General features: G+C 40.4%; 1 protein-coding gene across 2 annotated transcripts in view; it reads left to right on the top strand.

The window, feature by feature from the left end:
• EXOC6 (exocyst complex component 6) overlaps nucleotides 1-26,660 on the top strand; it is a 158,056-nt gene that overhangs the window by 113,004 nt on the left and 18,392 nt on the right. For both annotated transcript variants that reach the window (XM_056130400.1, XM_056130399.1), the window contains one exon: nucleotides 5,490-5,563. In XM_056130400.1, the coding sequence (XP_055986375.1) occupies nucleotides 5,490-5,563 (74 nt within the window). The remainder of the gene's footprint in view (nucleotides 1-5,489; nucleotides 5,564-26,660) is intronic.

Raw genomic sequence — 26,660 nt, forward strand, 5'->3', positions numbered from 1 at the left:
CAAACTAAGAGTTTCAGCTAATTACTTCAGCTATAGAGATCTAGCCATAAATGGAATTATAAGAAATAATATCTTCAATACGCATACTATGGATATTAATGCTCATTTATGTAATTACAAGTAATCAGTACATTTTATATGCCCTGCCCGGTCATCTTCGTTGCAGTCTCCTGGAACCTTTTATTTCCTGGAAGGTTTTAGATTTTCATGTGAGGATAAATACAGCCTGACTTCTTGTCTATCTGCATGACCCCTGAACCAAACTGTACAAATGTATTACAGATCTTGAGGACGGGAAGAGAATATTTTCTTTCTAGAAAAAGAGGAGGGGAAGCTGGGGGTGAGAGGTAGTACAGTGGGTAAGGCACTTGCCTTGCACATGGCAACTCCAGGGTTGATCCCCAGTTGGACCACATATGGCCCTTGACCCCTGCCAAGAGTGATTCCTGAGAAGAGAACCAGAAGTAAACCTTGTGCACAGTAGGAATGGCCCCCCAACAGTGACAATATAAAATGGGGAGTTTATGCACAAAATGGTAAAATATATGACTAGCATGTGCAAGACTCTGAGTTTGTTCCTTGACACCCTCCAATGGCCTTGGTGACCTCTCAGAGCCTTCAGGGTTGGTCCTGGTCTCCCCCAGCACCGCTGGATTGAGAGCCCCAGTAGGGCTATAGAAATAAAGTATATTCCCTACTCTCAGAGAGATCATGGAGGGGCAGGAGGGACCTGAACAGAAAAATAACAAGATAGCAAAATGGATGGTGGAGTGAGGAAATTACAGTTATAGCACAGATCTTGGATCTATACCAGCTTCCAGGAGAACGGAAGCCTTGCTCAGAAGATGGTGATTGAATGAAAGGATTAGTTAGAGCTATCCCAAGGAATGGAAGAGGGAGAATGCTTCAGGCGCAAGGATCAACAGTACTAAGGAAAAAGACCCAACAAATCTAAGGAAGTGAAAGTACTTTGGTATGGAAAGTGGTTGCCTCTAGAAGTGTAGGAGGGATATGAAAGACCAGATTATAAAGGACTTTTATTTGTCTTTGTTATGGTGATGGAGAACCATTGACTGATGTAGTGTGCTATGAAGTAGCACAAATCACACTTGAAGTAGATGGAGAAGCTGAGCAGAAGCCGGGAGAGCAGATGCGAGGGCGTTTCTTATCCAAGTAGGAAATGATGAAACTTGGACTAGAGTCAGATTCAGACTTGAGATCCTTTAGAAGGTAGAAGCAAAAAGACAGAATGCATTGGAGTTTTAAAGAAATAAAGGAAAAAAACAATAGGAAGCTGTTGACAAAAATCTACTAATATAGTTACCTATGTTCTCTGTACCAGATGATGATCAGATTGCTGTGTAATTTCCTATGCCAGAAAAACATTTGAGAAAAAATCCTGAGAGCTGTGAATTACTAAGTTTCATTTTTAGATTCCTGGGAGAGAATGGACAAAAAAATAATGTCTGAATACTTGATCAAATACTAGATCAATTGATTAAATGCCAGGTCAGAATTTGCTGTGTGATCCTGGGAAACTCACTTCAGGTTGAATTTTTCTACTCTAAAAATAAAGGACTGAGCGATGCTTAAAAGCCTTTATAAAACTATCAAGGACAACCATTTCAACGGGGTTGTCTCTTCTTCTAGCTTTAAGATTTGTGCTATATCATCCACAGTCCTGGTCTACTGAAGTAAATTATTGTGATCATCATAGCAGAGAGTATATGAGGAAAGTATTTTGTAAACTATGAAGTACTACATAAATTATGATGTGGCACTATTGATTGGGATTATTATAGTCTTAGAAAACACTAAACTCTTGGTATAATGCCAAGCAATGATCTGTAATACCCTTTCGGGGGGAAGACATGGGGGCACATTTAGTAGTGCAATGGGGCTATTCCAGCTCTGTGCATTCGGCCCCTTGAGCTTTCTCTCTGGTCCCAAATAAAGTATCTTTTTAAAAAAAAAATTGAATCACCACGAGACAAAGCTTTTATGATTGAATTTCAGTCATTCAATGATGGAACACACATCCTTCCACCAGTGTACATTTTTCCACCACTAATGTCCCCACCACCCCACGACCTGTCTCTGTGGCAGGCACTTTCCTTTTAACTCTCTCTCTACTTTTGGGCATTATGGCTTGTAATACAGACATGAAGAGGCCATCATTTTTGGTCCTTTGTCTGTTTTCAGCACACATCTCCATCCGAGCGATCCCGCCAGTCATCATTTATTTCGTGGTTCTTTCTCTATCCCAACTGCCTTCTCCACCAGCACATGAGGCAGACTTCCAACTGTGAAGCACTCCTCCTGGCCCTTGTCTCTACTGTCCTTGGGTGTTATTCTCATACTATGTTATTCCAAATAAAGTATCTTAAAACAGAAAGCGAGGGAGATTAGAAAATGATAGATTACTAAAGTGCAGAAATGTTCTGAGAGATGTAGTACTTGAAATAAAAAATCAGTAATAACTATTATACTTTTGCTTATGATTTTTTAGTTAAAATCTGATGGTACTAAAGATTGATAGTCACTCATTTATCTGTGACATGCTTGGGGAAGATGGGGTTGCTCAGTATGAAAGTGAAAGTGTGTGCGACTGTTCATTGTATAAAAAGAGAGTGAGGGACTAGAGCAATAGCACAGCGGGTAGGGCGTTTGCCTTGCACGCGGCCGACCCGGGTTCGATTCCCAGCATCCCATATGGTCCCCTGAGTGCCGCCAGGGGTGATTCCTGAGTGCAGAGCCAGGAGTAAGCCCTGTGCATCACTGGGTGTGATTTAAAAAGCAAAAAAAAAAAGAGTGATCGAGGTAAATTATTCTCAGTAAATGGAAAGGCTGGCATGATATGCCCCCAGATTTTTAGTTTTCCAGAAGAGAATTTTTAGTTTCCCAGTAGTCATCAAGCTAATAGCCTTAATTACTTAAGAACCAGGAAAAAGGGGGGGATGTTGTAACCAAATGGTTCCTTTTGCTCAGAAACATAAATACTCAGAAGCAAGTATTAACCCATAAACCTGATTTGTGATACTCTTTTATGGGCTATATTTATTCTTACTTTATACACAATTATGACCATTAATTAGCTGACTTACCAGCTCAAGAAGATTAAAAATAGTGTCAACGATGACCTCTTAGTATCTGTATTGCAAATCATAATTCCCAAAATTAGAGAGACAGTAAGAAAGATTGTACCCGCCACAGAGGCAGGGAGTAAGGTGGGGTGGGGGTGGCGGGTGGGACACTGGGAACAATGGTGGTGAAAATGTGCACTGGTGGAGGGATGGGTGCTTGAACATTGTTTGAAACACAGTCATACAAGTTTATAACTGTATCTCACAGTGATCCAATAAAATTTCTTTTTTTCATTTCATTTTCATTTCATCATCCTGTTAATCGTCGATTGCCTGGAGCAGGCCCCAGTAACGTCTCTTTCATCCTAGCCCTGAGATTATATTCATGGCTCTTTAGGAGAATGAGACCCATCATTGTTACTGGTTTTTGGCATATTTGGTAGGCCACGGGGAGTTTGCCAGACTCTGCCCTGTGGGCAGGCTACATTCGATAGCCTGCAAAAAATAAAAAAAAATAAAAATGGTGCCAATATGAGTGAGAAAATAGAAGTAAGATTTTGTTAATCTGCAAGAGAGAAGACGTAAAAGTATCAAGAATAGGCATACAAACTTAAATTTATGTAGTATTTCAACTATGTACAGTAAAATTATACAATACCATAGTAGCCCTAGAGATTCTTAATGAAATAATGTTCTAGATTGTGATTTGGGACTGGAGCGATAATACAGTGGATGGGTGTTTGCCCTTGCATGTGGCTCACCTGGATTCAAAAAAAAAAGAGACAAGTGCTTTGATGCTATTTTAAAATTCCACCAAAAATGCTTAAGATTATCATTATTTAAAAAAAAGTAACAGAATTTTAGTTTAAATTCTTCATCCTCGGAGGGGGGCAGTCAGAGAGAGAACAGTGACTATGACACTTGCCTTGCACACAGTTGGCTCAAGTTCAATGGCAGGCACCCCATGTGGTACCCTGAGCCTCCAAGGAATGGTCCCTAAGACAGAGTCAGGGGTAAGCCCTGAGCACTGCCAGGTGTGTCCCAATGACCAAAAAAATAAAGATATTAAAACTTAATAAACTTTGCATTCTCTAATTTTCCACACATTTATTACTTTAGTTGTTGATTCTGAGTCTTTCTAAACTTTATTTCACATAGAATACACAGAGTAGGGATTTCATTTTTTTATTTCCCCCTATGCTATCTAAGCTGGAAAATTAAATGGCTTCTAAAATACTGGCCCAGGTAAATTCACAAATGGAAAAATCTAGAATGGACAAGAGGAAACTGAGATATCAGTGGGGATGGAGAATGGTTGCAGGTATTCTTACTCAGAGAAATATATGTGTAAAATAGTATTTTTTTTCTCTGGGTCTGTCTTCAAGATGACTAATAATGGAATTATTTTCATTTTACCAAGCTTTGTTGTTTCTAGTATTTAAAAATATTTAAGTACAAAAAGTGTTTGAGATGTATTTTTTTCCCTGTATCAGAATGAATGGTGCTTTTATTTATTTATTTATTTTTAATTCTTTTATTTTTTAAATTTTTATTAGTGAAACACCATGAGGTACAGTTGTAGACTTACAAATTTTTGTGCTTGGGTTTCAGTTATACAATGATCGAGTACCCATCCCTCCACCAGTACCCATTCTCCACCACCAATGATCCCAGTATCCCTCCCACCCCCACCCCCACCCCCCACCCCCATCCCACCCTGCCTCTGTTCTCTCTCTCCTTTTGGGTGCTGTGATTTGCAGAAGAGGCATGCTGAAAGTAGACTTGAGGTGTATTTTTTAATCTTTTCTTAGGGCATATTTTAGTTTTTAAAGATTTAGGATTCTTTTATTTCCTTTATGGGGAAAAAAACTGACTATAAACAGGAATAAAACATGACTGGCTATCCTCTGCATTTTGCTACTTCAAACCTGCTGCTTTACTTGTTGTCTTCATGGAAATATGACTTCCTGTGTGTCTGTCTGTTATTGTTTTAACTAGAGGTTGGAATTTAATAGAGCATATTCTGTAAACCAAATATTTTAGATATGCTGACAGCTATGGAACTGGTATCACCTCAGAAAGCTCCTGTAATCATTTACTTAAGGCAGAAAAGAGAAAACTTCTTGATTGAAATATATTACCACTGCTGAATTTTATGGTAGGATAACCATCCTAAATGTATTGTAATTAAGGATTACAGTGATTAAATGGAAGATTATACGTTTAAAATTATTAAAATATTTGTGGTATTGGGTGTGGAGAGTAGTGGAAACTGAAGGCTATGAATAGTCTTCGTTTGAGATGATTATGGGCAAATTTGATAAGTTTGTCACGAGTAGAAATTAATTAAATAAGTAATCTCTTGTATAGTTTGTAATTATGTTTTCCTTCTTTCTTTCCCTTTAGTGTTTGCCAGCTCTGAGCCTGTGCCAGGATTCCAGGGCGATACCCTGCAACTAGCATTCATTGACCTCAGACAAGTAAGATGTAATAATGCACTTCTCATTTATTGCTTTCTCTCTCTTGTCTTTTTCCGATGCTGCAGATATGCTTGTTTGTCTTGGTATAGTCTTTCTTCAGTAAATGCTTCTTTGACAACTATGTTTGGCTTTTAGCCCTTATGATCATTTAGTGTCTCAACTTCATGGAGTATTCTCATCGCTGAATATTTAACTTCATCATTACCTGCTAAGCAAACAAGTCAATAATAACTTTACAGTTTGGCTTAATGAAGCTTGAAGTTTAAGTCATTTCTTAATGATGTCATGATCATAATATAAAAATTATAATCTTGGTTATTTTTATACCTCTAAAGTTATAATTATACAATACTGATAATTTATAAATTAGTTATTACTTTATAAATTTAGTAGTACAGCATTAGTGTTAAGAAATTTAGCAGTACAGTATTTTAATGTCAAGTTTAATCTATCTTACAACCTAAAGGAGAGTCCATAGCTTCAAATATTAATGGTAAAGAAGGCTATTTTTGCTAGTGTTCTGTCTGCCTCTATTAAAAATAATAAAACTAATTTTAAGATGGTAGTGATACATTGATATAATTGTCTTCTGGTCACATACTTCTTATTTTAAATTTTTAATTATTTACTTATTGGCTTTTTGGGTCACACTTGGTGATGCTTAGGGGTTACTCCTGGCTCTGCACTCAGAAATTACTTCTGGAGGTACTTGGGGGACCACATGGTATGCCGGGATATCGAACCCGGGTCAGCCATGCGCAAACTATCTCTCCAGCCCCAAGTGGTCACATAATTCTAATGTTGTAACAGGTAGAATTTCTTTTTATCTCTCCTATTCATTTTATTATTGACACCTGTATTGTCATTTTTTTCCTGTTACCTTTTTTCATCACCTCCAGGATCTTTCTTCTTAGTCTTTCTCTTTCCCCCTTCCTTTTTCTTTTTCTTCCTTAATCGTAGGATCAGGAAGCTTAATAAAGCAGGGAGGCACTAGAGTGTGGAGGAGGGTAGATCCCAGTTAGAGAGTTTTGGAGTGTTTGATTTGATAACGGGAGTGACTGCTGCCCTTGGCAGGCAGAAACAAATGTAAGTGAAATGGAAACATGATGCTGATGTGTTGATAGCCTCATCCCTTTTCTGGTCGGAGGTAACTGTCCGTGGTGTCCACCAGAGGCCCAAACAGATTGTGCCCATGATGTTTGGAGCAGGACCAATTTGAGTAGCTATGGAGTCTGACTTCAGTAAAATGTTTGAGACTGAGCTGTTCATATTCTAATTCCAACCCTATTTTCAAAATGTATTTGTGGACTTTTTGTTTACGGATTATTTAGGGAAGGGAGATATGTTTTAAGTAGATACAAATATAATAGGAGATACTTTCATCCTTATAGGACTCTTAGGAAAGCAACAGTATTCCCAGTTCAGGAGAATTTAGAAGACAGTCATATGAAAATAATGGCATTATTTTCAGGTCTTTTATAAGGAACACTAAGAATGTCATTCCAGTCTCTTACTTTTGCCAACAAAGCACTGAACATAAAGAATATATTTGTTTTTTTATTTGTTTGTAATCAGTGATCATATATTATGCCAGAAAAGTAAAGAATCACTTTCTTGGATAAACTGGTATGCTTTAGTAAATTGGAGAAGAAAACAAAGAGGGGAAATTCTGCCTTGCATTTCCAGTGTACGAAGATAGTCTTTCTGTTGAAGGTAGATTCACTTCCCTTAGAAAGAAATCTCTGTGTTGCAGCCCTGAACAAGATGATTTCACACACACACACACACACACACACACACACACACACACACCCTGAAACCTTTCACAAGTTGGAAATAAGTTTAGCTGTATATTCATTTTTCAGGTTATGGCTACTTACCAGACTAAGTTTTTCTATTGCAAGGGGCATGAATGTCTATTCTTTGATGAAAAGAGTATTATTTGAAGCTAACTCCCATTATGTATGAATACAGATGGTTTGTGAATTACATTGCTTCAGCTTAGGATTTTTCAGCTTGACTGTGGTACAGATGTACAGTATGCATTCAGTAGGAACCATATTTCATTTTTTTGAACTTTGATCTTTTTGGGGGTTAGTACTCAGTACTGTGATCCTTGCTCAAGAGAGTCGGCAGCAACAGCGAGTCACAGCTACCAGTCAGCCTTGTGATCACAGGGGAAACAGCCGGTACTAATACTCTCCAGGCATCTTCTCACTTCCAGTATTCTGTGGATTGCAAGAATACTTTATATGCAATATAAGTTTTATGTTAGATAATTTTTCCCAACCCTGCTTGCTCAAGGTAGGTCAGGCTAAGTTTTGATGTGTGATAAACTAGGTGAACTGAGGACATTTTGATGTATTTTTGCCTTATCAGCTTAATAATGAGTTTATTAATGACCCCTCAGCACATGGCCAGGAATAACCCTGAGCATAACTGGATGTGGCTCAAAAACCCGGACTCTACTTCCCCTCAAATATATATATATATATATATATATATATATATATATATATATATAACGAATCACGGCCATCCTGTTATTCATCGATTGCCTCAAGCAGGCCCCAGTAACATCTCCTTCATCCTAGCCCTGAGATTATATTCAAGGCTCTTTAGGAGAATGAGACCCATCATTGTTACTGGTATTTGGCATATTGGGTACGCCACGGGGAGTTTGCCAGACTCTGCTGTGTGGGCAGGTTACATTTGGTAGCCTGCCAGTTTGTCCAAAGTAGTCACTGTCACTGTCCTCCCGTTCATGGATTTGCTCGAGCAGGCCCAGTAACATCTCCATTGGAGACTTTGTTGTTACTGTGTCTGGCATATCGAATACGTCACGGGGAGCTTGCCAGGCTCTGCCATGCGAGCGAGATACTCTCGGTAGCTTGCCGGGCTCTCTGAGAGGGGCAGAGGAATCGAACTCGGGTTGGCCATGTTGGGGCGTTTGCCCTGCACGCAGCCAACATGGCCGTGTATATATATGTACACGTATATATATATCCTATTTATAAAAAGTAATTTTGGGTCTGAGGGATAGTTTGGGGATTAAAATACTTGCTTTGCATGTTCTGACCTATTTGATCCCCTACAATGCGCATGATCTACTTAGTACCACCAGAAGTTACCCCTGAGCACAGAGCTAAGAGTTGCCCCTTTGCAGTGCCAGGAATAGCCCAAACACCGTACCTCACTATAAAAACAAAGTTGGTGTTTCTTGTGTTTTGTTTTTTTTCTTTTTGGGCCACACCCGGCAATTCTCAGGGGTTACTCCTGACTCTGAACTCAGGAATTACTCCTGGCAGTGCTTGGGATGCTGGAGATCAAACTTGGGTCAGCCGTTTGCAAGGCAAAAACCCTACCTACTGTCCTATCCTTTCGGCCCCACAAAGTTTTGTTTTGTTTTTTAAAAAAAAAAACAATTTCATCATAAATCAAGAGAGATCTACATGTAAAATTTTAAATATAGCAGTTTCTGTTTTGTTTGGATTTGTATGGTTAACTAGTTTGTAATCTTATTGCAGGATGCTGAGTAGTACCATATACTTTATGAAATTGTTGGTAAAGAAAAGGGTTCGAGGAAGGGGTGAACTAAGAGTGATACCAGGAGAGAGGTGGGGCGTTTGGGCACTTGGTGGTGGGCGGGGGTGGTAGTAATAATGTATACCGTTAGTACAAATGTAAACGCTGTTGGAGCCATCTTATGTCAACTGTAAGACAAAAAGGGACGGGAGGAGAATTAGATAAAAATTTTGTTCTGTGATTTGTGCAGCGAGGTGGGTAATTCGATGCAGATTAAATTCTGATGCCAGGTGCTTTCTTTCTTCAAAGAGTTTTCATTTCACAGTGAAGAGGCCTCTTTCCAAGATCTTCCTAAGGAAATGCTATTATTGAGAAGCAGTTACAAATTTTAGGAAGTACCTTCAGACTTTTTGTTCATTTTGTTTTGGGGGGCACACCTGGCAGTGTTCAGGGCTTACTCCTGGCTCCACATTCAGTAACTCCTGGCAGGACCTGGAGGACCGTATATGGCTCCAGAGATTAAAGCTTGTATGTTTGCATGCAATACAAGCACTGTGCCTACTGTACTATCTCTCCAACCCACGTGATTTTTAAAAAGACACTTGGAAGTGATTAAAAACTTGAAACATTTTGAATTGTTAAATATATTAAAAGCTTTATATAGAAGTAGCTAATATAAAACACAGTTTTCAACTATGGTAATTAATATGTTGCTGTAGTAACTAGTGGATAGAAAAAAATTGATGACCTGATTTTTCTAGCACAAAAGGGGCTCAAGTGCTTTTCCTGCGTTGCCAATCTGGGTTTGATTCTTTGCACCACATGTGGCTTCCCAAGCCCTGTCAGGAGTGTTCCCTGAGCGTCGAGCCAGGAGCAAACCCTGAACACTGCTCAGTGTGATCCCAAAACCAACATAAAGGAGATGCTCAAAATAATTTTTCCCTATAATGTTAAATTTTAATTTACTGAATTTTAAGAGTACTCTAAAAATGCTTTATTTTGTACTTTTGTATTCTGGGAAAAAAGATTCAACTAATTCTTATATTTAGATCTGAACCACTGTGAGAACTTGAATTTTATGGTTTCGGAGGTCTGGATTTAATAAATTGATAGGATAGGTTATTTTTCTTATTTGCTTTGCAGATTAGTTTACAAACAGTAAAGTGATCAAATGCCAAGTACGGGAATTGGCTAAAACTACAATTCGTCTTGAAAACTGTAGTCTCACATCAGGCAGTACAAGGTTTTGTCGTGTCAACTGTCAGTGATTATTTAAATAAAAGTACCTTAATGTTTCTATATTGTTTTTATGTTCCTGTCTTTAAAAAGAGATTTCATAACATTAGCACTTTTATATGAAGTAGTATATCATCAAACATAAAGAGAGTGCTAACACTTTTATTTACATTTCGGTTGAGTTTCGGCACTTTTCCTTCTTTTTTCCTCGTCTGTGATCCATTTCTGTCTTAATAGGATGGTTGACAGTTCTTTTCAAGTATACTTAGAAAGGCAAAAGAGCCCTTTTCATACTACTTATAAGGGGTCATGCTTCTGTTTTTTAGTTTGAATTTGATACTGCTTCATGAATTGCTGGGTATGAAAGATTAGGAAGTAGGTCCAGTGGTCAAGTTTTACCTGCCCACCCGGACTTTGCCCTGAGGTCAAACTCCTGATATTTGCCGTTCTGAATAGAGGAGCTGATGACAAGTATGAGCTGATACAAGAGGAAAGTTAGAACCATATCAAAGCTGAAGGCAAGAGAATTGGGATTCAGGGAGAGGCTGTAGCTCCAAGATGGATCATCAGAATTGCCCTCTTCTAAGAAAAGGAAATAGCTGACCTGTGAGTGAAAAGACTCACGTCCTGCCAATCACGTGCCTACTAATAGAAGCCAGTTATCTCAACAACATCTTAAAGCACATTGCCCCTATAGACCATGCGGAGGATTAGCAGTTACTCACTACATTATGTGTATTTTCAGTGTGCTGTGCGGACATGATTTATGTGTAGAAATTTATAAAGGTAGTTTTTGTGTGTGTGTATGTGGTAGGGGGATAGAACCTGGGGAGTCAGACATTGAGGTGTGCTATTTATGCATTAACTTTTATACAAAAAAAATCCCATCAATCTCCTATCCCTGGTTATGAAATTTAGTATCTGATGAAAGACTTTGATGTTGCTATATGTGTCGGTTTTCTTTTGCAAAGTCTGTTTTGTTAAACCTTCAAATTGAATTCAGATAAATATTTCAAAATTCTTCTGGTTATGTATCACCAAAAAAATTTACTCTTTTTATAAGACTTTAAATATCACTATTTATGGAAGCACCTACTTTTTTTACTTTTGTCCCCTCACTGGGGTCCCCAGGCAGTGAGACTATCAGAATCCCCTCAGCGCATGCAGGGGCATAAGGGCTTGAACTCACAGTCTTATGCTTCTCAGGGCAGCGCTTTAAGCCATTAATCCATCTTCCATCTAAAACTCATGTTGGGGGATCCTCCCCACTAGTGCTGGCCGCCACCGGGGCTATACTTGGTAAAGCTCTGGGGGCCATGCAGTGCCAGAGATTGCATCCAGCGTCCTGCGCACGCCAGACAGATGCTCCAGCTCTTTGAGCTATCTACCTGGCTCCATAAAGATTAATTTTTAATCACCAAAACTCTTTTTTAAGTTGCCAATTTAATGGGAGACTTAAAGAAATCTCTCATTTTCACAGCTTCTTATTGAGCAAAAAGTCACACTAGATTGAGCATCCATGGCTCACTAATTCTAATATTAAATTCTTTCTCTGGTCCTATGTCACTTTGTGATAAATTAATTAAACTGGTAAGATAGCATTGCTACATTTGGCGGTATCTTGATAATCTCTTAGACAACATGAAAAAGTGTAGGTAGGTTGCATGATAATGCAGTTAAGTAGTTTTGAAGCTAATGAAATAGTCTCCTGAAGAATGTTGGCTAATCTAGCATTACCATCCTATTGCAGCATTTTCCAAAGTGTTTTTACAGGAACACTGTTTTTTTCCAGAAGAGAAAAAATTTCTTTTAAAAATACTTTATACTGTAATCCCTTCATTAGAGACCTCCCATATGCATGAGAATTGTGAGAACTGAAAAATTCTTTAGTAGTTCAATTTCCCCTACTCATTTTGGGTTATATTTTGTGAAACATACATTAGGAAATGCTGTTTTAAAAATATTGTTTGTTTGCTTATTTTCTTTTCTTCATTTGTTCATTTTGGGCCACACCTGACAGTGCTCAAGGGTCACTCTTGGCAGTGCTTGGGGCACTGTATGAGGTGCTGGGGATCAAACTAGAATGGAACGCAGGCAAGGCAAGCACCTTACTCCTGCACATTTTCTCCAGCCCAATTAAACAAATGCTTTTGGACTATCTGTGGCTGTGCTTAGGGCTTACTGCTGGCTCTCTGCTCAGGCATCACACCTGGCAGGGCTCTGGGGACCACACGGGGTGCCAGGGATTGAACCCAGTTTGGCTGCATGCAAAACGAGTGCACTACTTGCTGTACTATCTCTCCAGCCCTCCGGTACCATTTCTAAAGATTTTTTAATGAAATCGTTAATATTTTGGAATCATCAGATTTTTTTAAATAATGGCTTTAATATATATACATACATACATAATGTAAATATATACATATAAAATGTAAATATATATATGAGTTACATGTATAGATTATACAAATCTAGAAGTTGCTTAAAATGATAGACGACAGGGGCCGGAGTGATAGCACAGTGGGTAGGGCATTTGCCTTGCACGTGGCCCACCTGGGTTCGATCCCCAGCATCCCCTATGGTCCCCCAGGAGTAATTCCTGAGTGCAGAGCCAGGAATAACCCCTGAACATCGCTGGGTGTGATCCAAAAAGCAAAAAAAAAAAATGATAGACAACATTAAAGTACTTTTAGCATCTTTGAGTGATAAATAAAAAATAGAAAAGTTAAATTGTTTGTTTGATTTTGAACAGTACCCAGTATTATGTAAGGGCTACTCTTGGCTTTGGCTTGGGGGGGTCATTCCCTTCAGTCCTGAGGGAACCATACAGTGCCAGGGACTGAGCCCAGGGCTCCAGCATGATGCAAAGCATATACTCAAGTCTTCAGACCACCTCCTTAACCTTTGATTATTTTATTTTAATTTATTTTTGGGTTTTGGCTTACACATCTGGCTCTGAGCTCAGGGGTTACTCCTGGTGGGCTCAGGGGACCATGTAGGGTTCTGGGGATTGAACCTGGGGGTTTACCATGTGCACAGCAAGTGCCCTGTCTGCTCTGGCCTCTCTCCTTAACTTTTTAAAAATAACATTTCGGGGCTGGAGCGATAGCACAGCGGGTAGGGCGTTTGCCTTGCACGCAGCCAACATGACCGACACAGGTTCGATTCCCAGCACCCCATATGGTCCCCCGAGCACCGCCAGGAGCAATTCCTGAGTGCATGAGCCAGGAGTAACCCCTGAGCATCGCCGGGTGTGACCCAAAAAGTAAAAAAAAAACATTTCATTATAATAAACTATGTAAAATACCTGACTTATAACATGAGAAAGATCTGGCAATTTTAAGTAAACTTCCAATTGAATCAACACAATGTTTGTGAGAATATTTACTCTAAAGTTGGAGAGGTATCCCTCTGCAGCAGGGGATCCAGTAAGTGGTTCTTAGTAGCCTAGATGTGAATAGAGTGTACCTCTTCCTTCTTCCTATTACGATTCTCTTTCATAAAAAATTATTTTATAGGGCTGGATAGATAAGATAGTGGGTTAGGAACTTGTCTCGCTCATGTCTGACTTGGGTTTGATCCCCAACACCACGAAGGGTACCATGAGCAACACCAGGAGTGATCCCCTGAGCACAGAGTCAGGAGTAAGCCCTGAGCACTTCCTAGTATAGCCCAAAAAACAACACCAAGACAAAACAAAATTATAGCTTTCCTTTCCCTGTTTAAGATTAAATCTAATTTTCAAGTATTTAATTTTTAGCAAACTGGAAGAGTTACAGTCATTCTCAGGACAATTTGTAGAACTTTGTATACTATTGAGCAAAATACATTGGATCTTGTCATACTTTCAAATAAATTTTCAATTTTTTTTTTTGTGGTGAGGGGCACACCTGCTGGTGCTCAAGACTCACTCCTGGTTTTGATCTCAGGAATCACTCCTTGTGGGGCTTGGGGGACCATACGAGGTGCTACATGCCTGACAAATGCCCTACAGTGATAGTCGTACTATCACCATAAATCAGAGTTTTCTTGAAATCTAAAATATATTCAGACAAATCATAAGTATGCTGGGGGTATTTTCTTATTTTAAAAGGTATATTTCTTATTGTTATTGTGGTCTTGAGGGGGGCACACTTGGTTGCAATGCCATGGGTCATACCAGACAATGCCAGGAACCCTACTGGGTGATGTGGGGAAGTACCAGGGATTTAATCACATGGACTCACACATGCATGTGCTCTACCATAAAACCTCATTCCCGGACACCCTAATGTTGGTTTTTCACAAAAGTGAAAAACAATTCATAACAATCTCTCTAGCTCTAGTAAGAAGAGTAACTTGACTAGTGCATGCATCAAAGAATACTCACACACACCAAAAAAGAATACTCATAACTCTTCTTCCAGGACATTAACTCTCAATGTGTATATATATATTTGTATCATGATTCTAAGTAAATATGTGACATATATACATATATACATTGCAGCTATCTTCTGCTGTGTCTTTTTTTTTCACCCTTTTTGGGTCTTTTTTAAATTCACTCTTAATGTTATGCTTTGTTAACAGAAGTTTGTAATTTTAATGAACCCAAATTAATCACAAATACCCCATTCCCATTAGTTTTTTTTAATGCCCTGTTTAAGAAGCCTTTGAGCCTTTGCTTACCACTGAAGTGACAGAGATGCTTTTCTGTGTTTTCATGTAAAAGTTTCATTTGTTACCGTACATATTTTGGTTTACAGTCCATCTGGAATTGATTTTTGTGCATGGTGTGGGGCATAGGTTCAAGATTCATTTGGTTCCATGTGGTTATCCAACTGGCCCAGCACATCTATCGAAAACAGTGGACCTTGATAGCACATAATGTAAGACAATTGTAAAACAAGACTGAGAGATATAAATCACAAGTGCTTCTAATGTAAAAGTAAAATGATTTCTCTCACCTTCCAGGTAACTGGTTCATGCCATTCCTCATTAGCAAATTAATTGAATGTAGGTTTGAGATTCTTTAGTATTAGACTCATAGTCTCACTGTGTCAGAGGTATTTTAAAAATAAAACAGTTGTGGAGTATTTATGCAGCCTGTGCATTAAATGATAAAAGCAAAAGAGACTGTATGCTCTAAGCCATGCAGAGAATTGTGCTTCTTTTGTTCACTACTGTACTATTTCCTATAACCATTCTCTAAAGACCTTTTTTTCTATTTTGATTATCTTTGATAAATCCCTTTTTTGTTTTGTTTTTTGAGGCCTCATCTGGCTGTGCTCAGGGCTTACTCCTGGATCTCTGCTCATGGATCACTCTTGATGGCTCGGGGGACCATATGTGGTACCAGTGATAAAACTCGGGTCAGCCCTCCTGGTTCTAAGACAACAGTATCAGACACTGTCACCCCCTGACGAAAGTTACTCTTAACCACGAGTCCTTAAGTAAGGCCCAGACCTTCCCATGATCTCTAGGATTAGAGACGCTCTTTAGAAGAAGTGGGGAATGAAAGGATCCCTATTGGGGCATTAAAGGGTTAAAAGTTTTTATACATTGCTTTCTGTAATGCAATTGGTTAAGAAAGGACGTGTTTGTTACAAATCTATTGGCTATGAAATGCGCGGGCTTTGCTGTAAGGGCCAGTGAAGGCCTAAAGAAGATCCCCTTGGAAGAAGCTCGGGGCTCTCTCAGCCACTGCCCGCCCTGGGTGTGCTGTGGAGCCCCAGCATGCTAGTCTAAATAAACCCCGCTCGTACTCCTGCAAAAAAAAAAAAAAAAAAAAAAAAAAAAAACTCGGGTCAGCCACGTATAAGACACATATTTTACCTGCTGCACCATGGCTCTGGTTCTTATTGCCGATAAATGTCTTAAACTACATGACACATTTCTTTACCTTTCCAAAGAAAAATAATAAATACAAAAATTTTGGATTTATCTCAGCCATCATTAGGGATATTAAAGTAACAATGTCAGCTATTCCTAAGAAATACTGTCATTGCCTCCAAACCAAACTTGTTCTTTCATGGATAAAAAAATATTTTGGACAGAGGACATACAGAAATTTAGACAAAGGCAATAGACACCTTAATGAAATAAGGACAAGAACTGAACATAGGGTTTAAAGCAGCATTTTCTAAACCACTCTTGTTTTGGAAGAGTGAGTCATGAAGAAAGTAAGTTATGATCAGGTCAGTTAGAAGGCCTGACCTGCTGATTTTCTCTTTTAAATTAGAATTTCATTGAGAAGTTCTAGAGTGATGTTTTTTCCTTTTTCCTCCCCAACCTACTTAAATATTGAATGCTTTTCACCAAAGAGAAAATCTCTTACTGTCCTTTTAGTGTGATATGGTACACAGTTTTAAAACACTGAATTACTGGGACTGGAGAGATAGCACAGTGGTAGGGCACTTGCCTTGTACAAGACCAACCCAGGTTCGATCCCTAGTACGCCATACTGCCCCCCAAGCCTGCAAGAAGTGATCTCTGCCACAGAGCCAGGAATAAGCCCTGAGCACAGCCTGGTGTGACCCAAACACTGAAAATAAAAACACTGAACTACCTTGGTCACAATTGCATTATATTAATGTATAGGTTTCTAAAATCTCTGGTTAGGGGCTGGAGTGATAGCACAGCAGATAGGGTGTTTGCCTTGCACGCAGCCGACCCGGGTTCGATTCCCAGCATCCCATATGGTCCCCTGAGCACCGCCAGAAGTAGTTCCTGAGTGCATGAGCCAGGAATAACCCCTGTGCATCGCCGGGTGTGACCCAAAAAGCAAAATAAATAAATAAATTCATTGATTTAAATAAATAAATAAATAAATAAAAATTAAAAAAATAAAATCTCTGGTTAAGCATTTATCATAGCATTTAAATAAGTTGACGAGTGGCTACATAAAATTTAAATACTTGAGTAAAAGTAATATATTATGAAAAATAGTAAATTAAAAAATAATTGGTTGAACTTCCTTTAAGAAAACCACTCAGATGCATTTTATAAAGGATGGTAATTACTAGAGGATTACTCCTGCTTAGATGCAGCAAGCCAGTCAGTCATACAGAATAACTCATTTTTTAAGAAGCATGAAATGGTAGCACAGGATTGCTTGTGACGAATGAAAAGATTTAGTGGGAAATTAAAATACCAACTCATGGGGAATTCATATCCTAACAGTTGTCAGATTTTCAGTGAATCATAGTGTCTTATTGTTATAAAACCACTGTGTGCATACTTGGAGAGAAAGGATATACTCATAACTTTTATTCCTTCCTAATGCCAGCATATATTGTAAAAGAGATGAGAGAAAACTCAAAGAAAATATTTGTCTAATAGACAAACCAAGCTAAGTTTTTGTATGTTGTAAAGAATCTCTGACATTAAAAAGGAAGTATAGTTGACTTGATTTTTTTCAAGACAATTGCACCTTTCTGTAAAATAAAAAATATGATATTTGCCAAAATTTGAACCTTAAAGCCAAAACATAAAGAAATACTTATTACTGGGACCAGAGAGATAGTACAGCGGGCAGGGTGCTTGTCTTATATGCGGCCACCCTGAGTTTGATCCCTGGCCCCTCGGTGGTCTCCTGAGTACCATCAAGAATGAACCCTGCTCATGAATTTAGTAATAATGGTTTTCAAGGAGGACTCATTGCCTCCAAAAGAGAGTTAATGAATAATTTTGAATGTGAGGCCAATTTTTAAAACTGTTTTATTCATTGAATCACCGTGAGAACAGCCACCAACCCTTTCAGTTTAAGTCTCGGTCGGTCATACAATGATCAAACACTCATCCCTTCACTAGTGCACAATTTCCACCACCAAGAACCCTGCTTCTACCTCTCCCCTTGCCTGTGTGGCAGATTTCCACTTTACTCTCTCTCTCCACATTGATCACATTCAATATTATGACAAAAGAGCCACCATTATTATATGGAATTTTCCCCAACAATCAAACCTGCCAAAAAGGCATCATTAGATAATCTGTTTTCTATTGCTGATTATGAAGAGCACATGATGTTGTGCGGCTGCTATCACAATTTTGGATTTCTGATATTTTAGGAATAAGTCTGGTGGGATTACTGCCAAAAGCCACTGGGTTCTGAGATTGGTTTGTGTGCCTCTGGGATCATGATCGTTCCAAAGCTGGAGGAGGCATTCATGGACGGCAAACTCTGGGCCTTGTCAGGGCGAGGAGCAGGACCGGTTCCACCCCTCATCCCGTGAGGCCCCGCATGCCTCATCACTGCAGTCTCATTCCTGGCTGTCCATTAGGCTCTGAAAGATGGTGGCCACCATGCTGCCGCCAGCGGGAAAAGGCAGAGGGACAAACACCCTTCCCTTCCTGGGTTGGCACAGCGCCATAGTTTAATGCACAGTCCAGATGCATTTGTGCCCAAAGCCAAGGGTATCCAAGATTGGTTTGTGTGCCTCTGGGATCATGGCCACTCAGGAGCCACAGGAGGCGTTCATGGGTGGCAACTTGGGGCCTCAGCAAGGAGGGAAGAAGGGCTGGTTCCACCCCCATCTCATGAGGTCCCGTGTGCCTCATCACTGCAGTCTCATACCTGGCTGTCCATTAGGCTCTGAAAGATGGCGGCCACTATGCCACTGCCGCCAGGGGGGAAAAGCAGAGAGGCCAATTTTTTTGTTGTTTTATAAAAACTGTTAATTCCTAGAGATTGCCATATTATATCGTTTCCATTTTCAAGATGGCCTTATTCAGTTGGGAATATAATCTGTGCTGTTTTTTCATATGTAGGGATCATATGTAGTGCCAGGAATTGTACTGAGGTTGACTGCATACATATTTTGTTTTATTTTGCAGGATAAATCTCGGGCATCACTGGTGCACTGAGCCACACCCCCAGTCCCAGTCTTTGCCATTTTTGTAGTGGGGGTTGGTTGGGCTCATCTTAGTCTATGCCACTTTTTTAGGTGGTGCTGAGGGAGTTCTCCTAGCTCTTTGTTCAGGGGTGACTCCGGTAGTGCTCTGGGGACCATGCGGACTGGTCACATGCAAAGCAAGTTACCCTACTATCTCTCTAGCCCAGAGCCCTCTCTGCCATTTTTATATTTATTTATTGGTTTTTTTGTTTGTTTTTTAGGTCACATCCAGCCATGCTCAGGGGTTCCTCCTGGTTCTGTACTCAGGAATTACTCCTGGCGGTGCTTGGGGGACCGTATGGGATGCTGGGAATCGAACCCAGGTCAGCCACGTGCAAGGCAAACGCCCTACCTGCTGGGCTGGAGCGATAGCACAGCGGGTAGGGCGTTCGCCTTACACGCGGCCAACATGGCCGACCCGAGTTCGATTCCTCCACCCTTCTCGGAGAGCCCGGCAAGCTACCGAGAGTATTCGATATGCCAGACACAGTAACAACAAAGTCTCCAATGGAGACGTTACTGGGCCTGCTCGAGCAAATCGACGATCAACGGGAGGGCCTTTACCTTACCTTTACCTTTACCTTATTGGTTTTTGGGATACACCAGGCAGTGCTCAGAGTTTACTCCTGGTTCTGTGTTCAAGTATCAGGTAGCGCCAGGAATTGCACTGAGGTTGACCACATACAAAGCAAGCACTTTAACCCCTGTCTATCTCTCTGCCCCTGTCTATGACAGTTTTTGAAGAAACAGTCCATAATCTACTACTCACATGACAGATTTGCATCTATGTATAACATAAGTCTACATGCCACTTTTTTGTTGTTGAGGTGGAGAGAAAGCCACACCTGGTGGTGTTTAGGGCTTATTCCTGGCTCTCCATTCAGGGATCACTCCTGCTCGGGGGACCATATGTAGCACAGGGATTGAACCCAGATCAACTGCTGTACTCTCTCTGACCCTGGGAAGTTTTCTTTTCATTGATATTTCACCCTCTCGGCCTTCAACACCATAGACATGAATTGTTTGTAACAGATGGATTGCACAAAAAAAAGACCTTTCCATCAGACTTGCCATCAGGAATTCTAATCTCAGAACCATAAGCTGGTTTTAGGTTCATATAAAATTTTGTGTGAATGTGTTTTTCTGAGAAGAGGGTTCAGTATTTTTCACAAATTAACTATAGCTATCCAGCCTCCAGTCCTCTAGGGAAACGTGGAAAGCTATCAGAATAGAGCCGTTATTTCAAGAGCTGCCCCGCTTCAGTAATTTCTTCATTTACTCCAGAAATCTTTGAACACCTGCTCTAGACTCTGTCTTAAGTGTACAAGATGGGTGAGATTCCTGCTTTCTAATCTTTTGCTGGAGGGAAATATATAACCCATGAATATGAAGCATTTCAAGGGTGGCAGAAAGAATTTCAATTGGGTTGAATGAGAGTAAGTTGGACCACTTAACCTTGGGTTGTCAAGTGTTGAGGTAAAGTTGGAAGAACTTCTTTGTGTGTGGGGTGCCACATACCCACCAGTGCTCAGAAGAGTAGTAGTGGGAGAGGAGAGGGCGTGGACCATAGTGCCAGGGTTGGGTTGGAGGGGCATGAACTGGGATCCTGCAGTAGAGCCTGGGCGCCAGCCCGTTGAGCTTTTTCCCCAGGCTGGGAAACATCCTCTTTAGTGAGGTGACAATAAGTAGTTATCAGAGTGAAATGAAGATCTGGGGAAATCTCTTTCCTGGCATAGGAGAGAACAAGTGCAAAGTCCTAATGTGCTGTTGAGGAAGGAAAAGAAGGCATAAACGTGCCTGGTGGTGACAAGAGAGGAAGAGTGCCAGAGAAAGTGGGGAGATTATCAGAGCCCAATCAGGAAGGCCCTGGAAGACCTTGTTAAGGCATCTGGGGTGTTAAATCTGATGGGAAACCATTCAAGGATTTAAAGCAGGTTAGTGTCTGCTCTGATTTATATTTTTAAAAGATTATTCGGGCTGCTGCAAGGAGAAAAGGTTGAAAAGGGACAAGATTAGAGTCAGGAAAAACAATTAGAAAATTATTTTGGTTAACTAGTCTACAGATGATTGAGTTACTATTCTTAATTACAACTCATGTGCCTAACTGTATTCCTCAGTGCCTTCTTCGTGGAGACTTTGAATTCTTTAGCGGGGATAAGATGGAGCGGATTGGGCCACCTGGGAGTGCTCAGGGGCTACTCCTGCCTCTGAGCTTAGGGATTGCTCCTGGCTTTGCTCAGTAAGCCACATGTGATGTCAGAGATTGAACTGGGGCTCAGTAGCCTTGTAACAGTTCATTCCATCTAATTTCAATATTAGAAATAGTTGGATTTATCATGAGCATATTCCCTCATTTTTAATCTCAAAAATATTGTGTTTTCTTACTAAATATGTTTTCTTATACATCAGCTAGAAAACATATGCATTTTGTATACTGATCTCCTCTCTTCTACCTCTACTTATGCCTGGTTCTGATTTTCTTGTCTTTAAGTTGACTTTATCTTTCTTATTTTTGTGTAAGTTTCCTTGAAACTCCTCTGCAGTGCCCAGAAAGAGAGCTTGAGCAGTGCACATTCCATTCCTGGCATCTCAGGGTGTCCCCTTTGCCCTCCCCCCAGCACCCCCCCCTCAAGCACCCAAATGGAAGCAGTCCCTGAGAATCCTTGGCCCATAGAACAAACAAATCTAAAGACAAAAACCAAAAACCCCTCTGAAACAAGACAGTGTATGAATAAGTTATAGACTTGTCAGTGAAAGCCTAAAACTCTTCATAGTAAAAAACGTTCTGTGTGGATAGATATTCAACTAGTCATGACTCATTTATCCAATAAATGTTGATTGCATTCCTATTATAAAAAGAGACAATTTCAACATGAGTTTGTTGGTAGGAATGATGCTAAAAGGCTGTTCAATTCTGAAAGATTTTCTTTTTATTATTTGTATTATTGTTTTAAATTTTTTATTAGTGAATCTCCATGAGGCACAGTTACAGACTTAAAACCTTCATGCTTGTGTTTCAGTCAAACAATGCTCGAGTATCCATCCCTCCACCAGTGCCCATTCTCCACCACCAATGATCCCAGTATCCCTCCCACTTCCCCACCTCATTCCCCCCCCACCCCACCTCTGTGGCAGGGAATTCCCTCTTTTTCTCTCCCTCCTTTTGGGTGTTGTGGTTTGCAGTAGAGGTATTGAGCGGCCATCATTTCGATCTGTGGTCTGCTTTCAGCATGCGTCTCCCATCCCAATCGGGTCCTCCAACTATACTTTACTAGGTATTCCCTTCTCTATCTGAGCTGCCTTTTCCTCTAGCCTGTGAGGCCAGCTTCCAAGCCGTGGAGCAAATCTCCTTGTACTTATCTCTACTATTCTTGGTTGCTAGTCTCCCATTCTGTTACTTTATATTCCACAGATGAGTGCAGTTTTTCTATGTCTGTCTCTCTCTCTTTTTGACTCTTTTCATTTAGCATGATACTTTCCATGTTGATCCACTTATATGCAAAGTTCATGACTTCATCTTTTTTAATAGCTGCATAGTATTCCATTGTGTAGATGTACAAAGTTTCTTTAATCAGTCATCTGTTCTTGGGCACTTGGGTATTTTCCAGATTCTGGCTATTGTATACAGTCCTGCAATGAACATACGAGGGCAGATGTCATTTCGACTTGCCTCTCCAGGATATATTCCCAGGAGTGGTATTGCTGGGTGAAATGGGAGCTCAATTTCTAATTTTTTGAGAAGTGTCCATACTGTTTTCCAGAAGGGCTGAACCAGTCGGCATTCCCACCAGCAGTGTAGGAGGGTCCCTTTATTCCCACATCCACGCGAGCAGTGGTTGCTTTTGTTCTTTTGGATGTGTGCCAGTCTCTGTGGTGTGAGGTGGTATCTCATAGTTGTTTTGATTTGCATCTCCTTGATGAGTCCATTTTTCATTTTTTGTTTGTTGGCTTGTTGGTTTGTTTTTGTTTTGGGGACACTCAGGGTAGTAAGTATTTGAGGTCCACCCACCCTAAGTGCTTGGGGAAACATCTGGTGCTGGGGAAATGACCTAGGACTCCTTTAAGTTATCTCCAAGCACCTTCTAGGGTATAGTTTCTTGTTACATTAATTATTTGGTGGGGAGGGGTGTTGGGTCACACCCAGCAGTGCTCAGGGGATACTCCATGCTCTGTGCTCGGGGTCACTCCTGGCAGTGCTCTGAGTGTCAATGTGGTTCTGCAGACTGAATTGCCTGCACGCCAGGCAAACATAATAACCTATATACTATCTCTCTGACCTCGTCTTATTACTTTTTTAAATTTTGGGGGCACACCTGGTAGTCTAAGGGGCTATTCCAGACTCTGTGCTTGGGAATGACCCGTGGCAGAGCTCAGAGAACCACATGTGGTGTCTGGGATTCCAGCCACTGTCAGCCACCTACAACAAGTTCAACACTTTATCGCCTGTCCTATTTCTCCGGCCTCCTGGAAGAGTTCTTGACCTAGAAATTCAGGAGAGTAAGAAGAAATTCAGAGAAATATCTGACTGGTGTGTTGACGAGAACACTTCTGTGTAAGAAATCAGTAAATCTGGGGCTAGAGTGGTCGTACGGCGGGTAGGACATTTGCCTTGCATGCAGCCAACCCGGGTTCGATTCCCAGCATCCCATATAGCCCCCTGAGCACCGCCAGGAGTAATTCCTGAGTGCATGAGCCAGGAGTAACCCCTGAGCATCGCTGGGTGTGACCCAAAAAGCAAAAAAAAAAAAAAAAAAGAATCAGTAAATCGGGCAGAGTTCTGCATCTGCTCAAAGATTTCTGGAGCAAATAAAGAACTGCAGCACGACATCGAGTAACTATTTCCTCCACTTTCCCAACTATTTTTTGTGGTTTTGTGAAACCTGTGAGTAACAGTGTGGAGCTTACTTCTTGGAAACACCTTTTTCATGGTGTGCTTGGTCCTCGTTGCTGTATTTGGGGAGCTATGCGGGGCTTGAAGCTCCCTTCTCTGTTCTCAGCAGAGTACAAGTGTGACTGGTACACCAGCTCCCCATCATGGAGCCGCAAGGAACACCGTGCCGCCACTTGCAGTGATTGAAAAGAGAGGTCCCCTGCGCTCCGCTTTTGTCCCCCTGCTCCCCTCAGCTCTGTTGCCAAACAGTAGTGTGGTTTGGGAAGAAGAAAGATAGGAAAATTCTGATAAACACACAGTGTCTGACTAACTGAACAGCTACCTACCGGGACTTGAACAAGCTTTGGAAGCTATAAAGGACTATTGTTTGGCCATAATTCTTGCCACAGAGACGTGGCGTCTGCCAAGACTTGACTTTGAAATTTCTGTCTTCTGTTTCTAATCTTAAGGCATCATAACATACAATTCTTTTGCCACTAGTCCAGTTTATTCTTTTATGATGAGGAAGAAGGCACTTTTTAAATAACAATTATTCCCACTATAATTAAACAAATCTTCTTTTGTTTGTATTATATTTGTTACTATATTGTATACACATTCTGCTTGCTTAAACTTGCCCCTGTGACTCCTTCACAGGAACTTTCTTTAGAAGTTTTAAAGTCTTTGACTTCTTAAAGTATTAATGGGATTTGCCAAAGTTGTAGTATCTGAATGCTTGACTAGATATAGTAGCAGGACAACAAGCTTGTTCACACAGCTCCTCCAGCAAGCATTTTCTCCTTTGACAATTCTAAATTCATCTGAAGTGCCAAAGAATTAAAGGAAGATGTATTTGGGTTTACTCCTGAATATAACAAGACCAGGCATTTCACAAAGTTTACCTTGAGGTCCAGATATTAGAAAAGTATGCTGCCCTCTGGGAGTGCCTAGATTATAAAAGATTAGCCTGAACCCAAGTGACTTTTGCCTTTTTGTCCGTTTTCGCTCTGTATCATTATCCTGGAAGTTTATGTGCTTCTAAAGTATTTATTTAGTAGATGCTATTTGAACTCTTATTTTGGGGATTCTTTAAAAAGAGGTTAGAGCTGCTTTATCATTTGAAAAATCACCCTCTAACATGCTGTTTTGTAAAAGAGACAGCACAGGATCACTGTTTGTTTTAAGTATTTTTACTTTTTTGCGGGGAGGGGAGGTTTGGATCATGCCCAGGAGGTCGTTCCTGGCGGTGCTCAGGGGACCTTGAGGTGTCAGGGATCAAACTAGGGTTGGTGATGTGGGCACCTTAATAGGCCTGTACCATCTCTAACAGTTCATTAAACATTTTTACTTTTAAGAAATTATGGACGTAAGAATTGATATAGTTTAGAGAGACCCCAGATATAATTCATCTGCCTTCTCTTCTGGTAACTTTTATAATAGTTATAATTATCAAAATCAGAAGCTGATTTTGCTCACTGTTTAAAACAACAGAAAGATGAAGTCTGTAGAGTTGTGTTCAGAGAAAGTCTCACTTTTTTCCTTCTCTGCAATTTCTCCGGGGCTGGAGCGATAGCACAGCGGGTAGGGCGTTCGCCTTACAAGCGGCCAACATGGCCGACCCGAGTTCGATTCCTCCGCCCCTCTCGGAGAGCCCGGCAAGCTACCGAGAGTATTCGATATGCCAGACACAGTAACAACAAAGTCTCCAATGGAGACGTTACTGGGCCCGCTCGAGCAAATCGACGATCAACGGGAGGGCCTTTACCTTTACCTTTACAGTTTCTCCAGGTCATTACATTCAAACCCAGATAGATATGTACTACTTGTATGTACAGAGATAGATTCTTTCCTCTTGGGGAGAAATGGGCTTGTTTCACTCTAATTTACATTTATCGTGTAAATACTTGACTTCATATCTGCTTCATGCTTTTTTCTTTGTAATTTTTAAAATATAATATATCATAAATTATTAAATTAAATTGCTGTATATTGAGGAATCTGTAGTTTTTCTACACATAAGCAATGCTACGGCTACATTGTTATACTTAAATATTGAGCACGTATCTGTTTCTTTAGGCCTTTCGAAGTGGAATTACCGAGTACTGTCCAAGTAGTTCTCAGAGTAGATCAATCGGAATTTTTCTGGTTTGGATTTTTTTGGTTTCTTTGGTCATACTTGGCAGTGGCCAGATGCTGCTTCTGGCCTGGTGCTCAGTGGCCACTCCTTTTGGTTCTGGAGATAGAACGTGTGACTTACACGTACAAAGCACACTCTCCGGCCCTTTGAGCCATCTTCCCGGTCTCAGTCAGAATTGGTTTTTACTCTCTCTTGTTTTGTGTGCTTTGGGCCACACCTGGGTATGCTCAGGGCCTTTTCCTAGCTCTGTGCTCAAAGATCACTTCTCGTACTACCCATTACACTATCTCTCTGATCTTCAATCAGAACTATTTTTTTAAGAGAGTGCTCAATTGAACAGGACGGCAGCAAACAAAATTAACATATTTATGAAAAGTAATTCGGTAATTTGGGAAATAGGGGTCATTTATTTGTAACGAGCATTATCTGTTACTATGATTAATTTTTAGGTAACTC

This window comes from Sorex fumeus, unplaced genomic scaffold (genome assembly GCF_029834395.1).
Source record: "Sorex fumeus unplaced genomic scaffold, SorFum_2.1 ptg000078l, whole genome shotgun sequence".
In the NCBI taxonomy this organism is placed as follows: Eukaryota; Metazoa; Chordata; class Mammalia; order Eulipotyphla; family Soricidae; genus Sorex; species Sorex fumeus.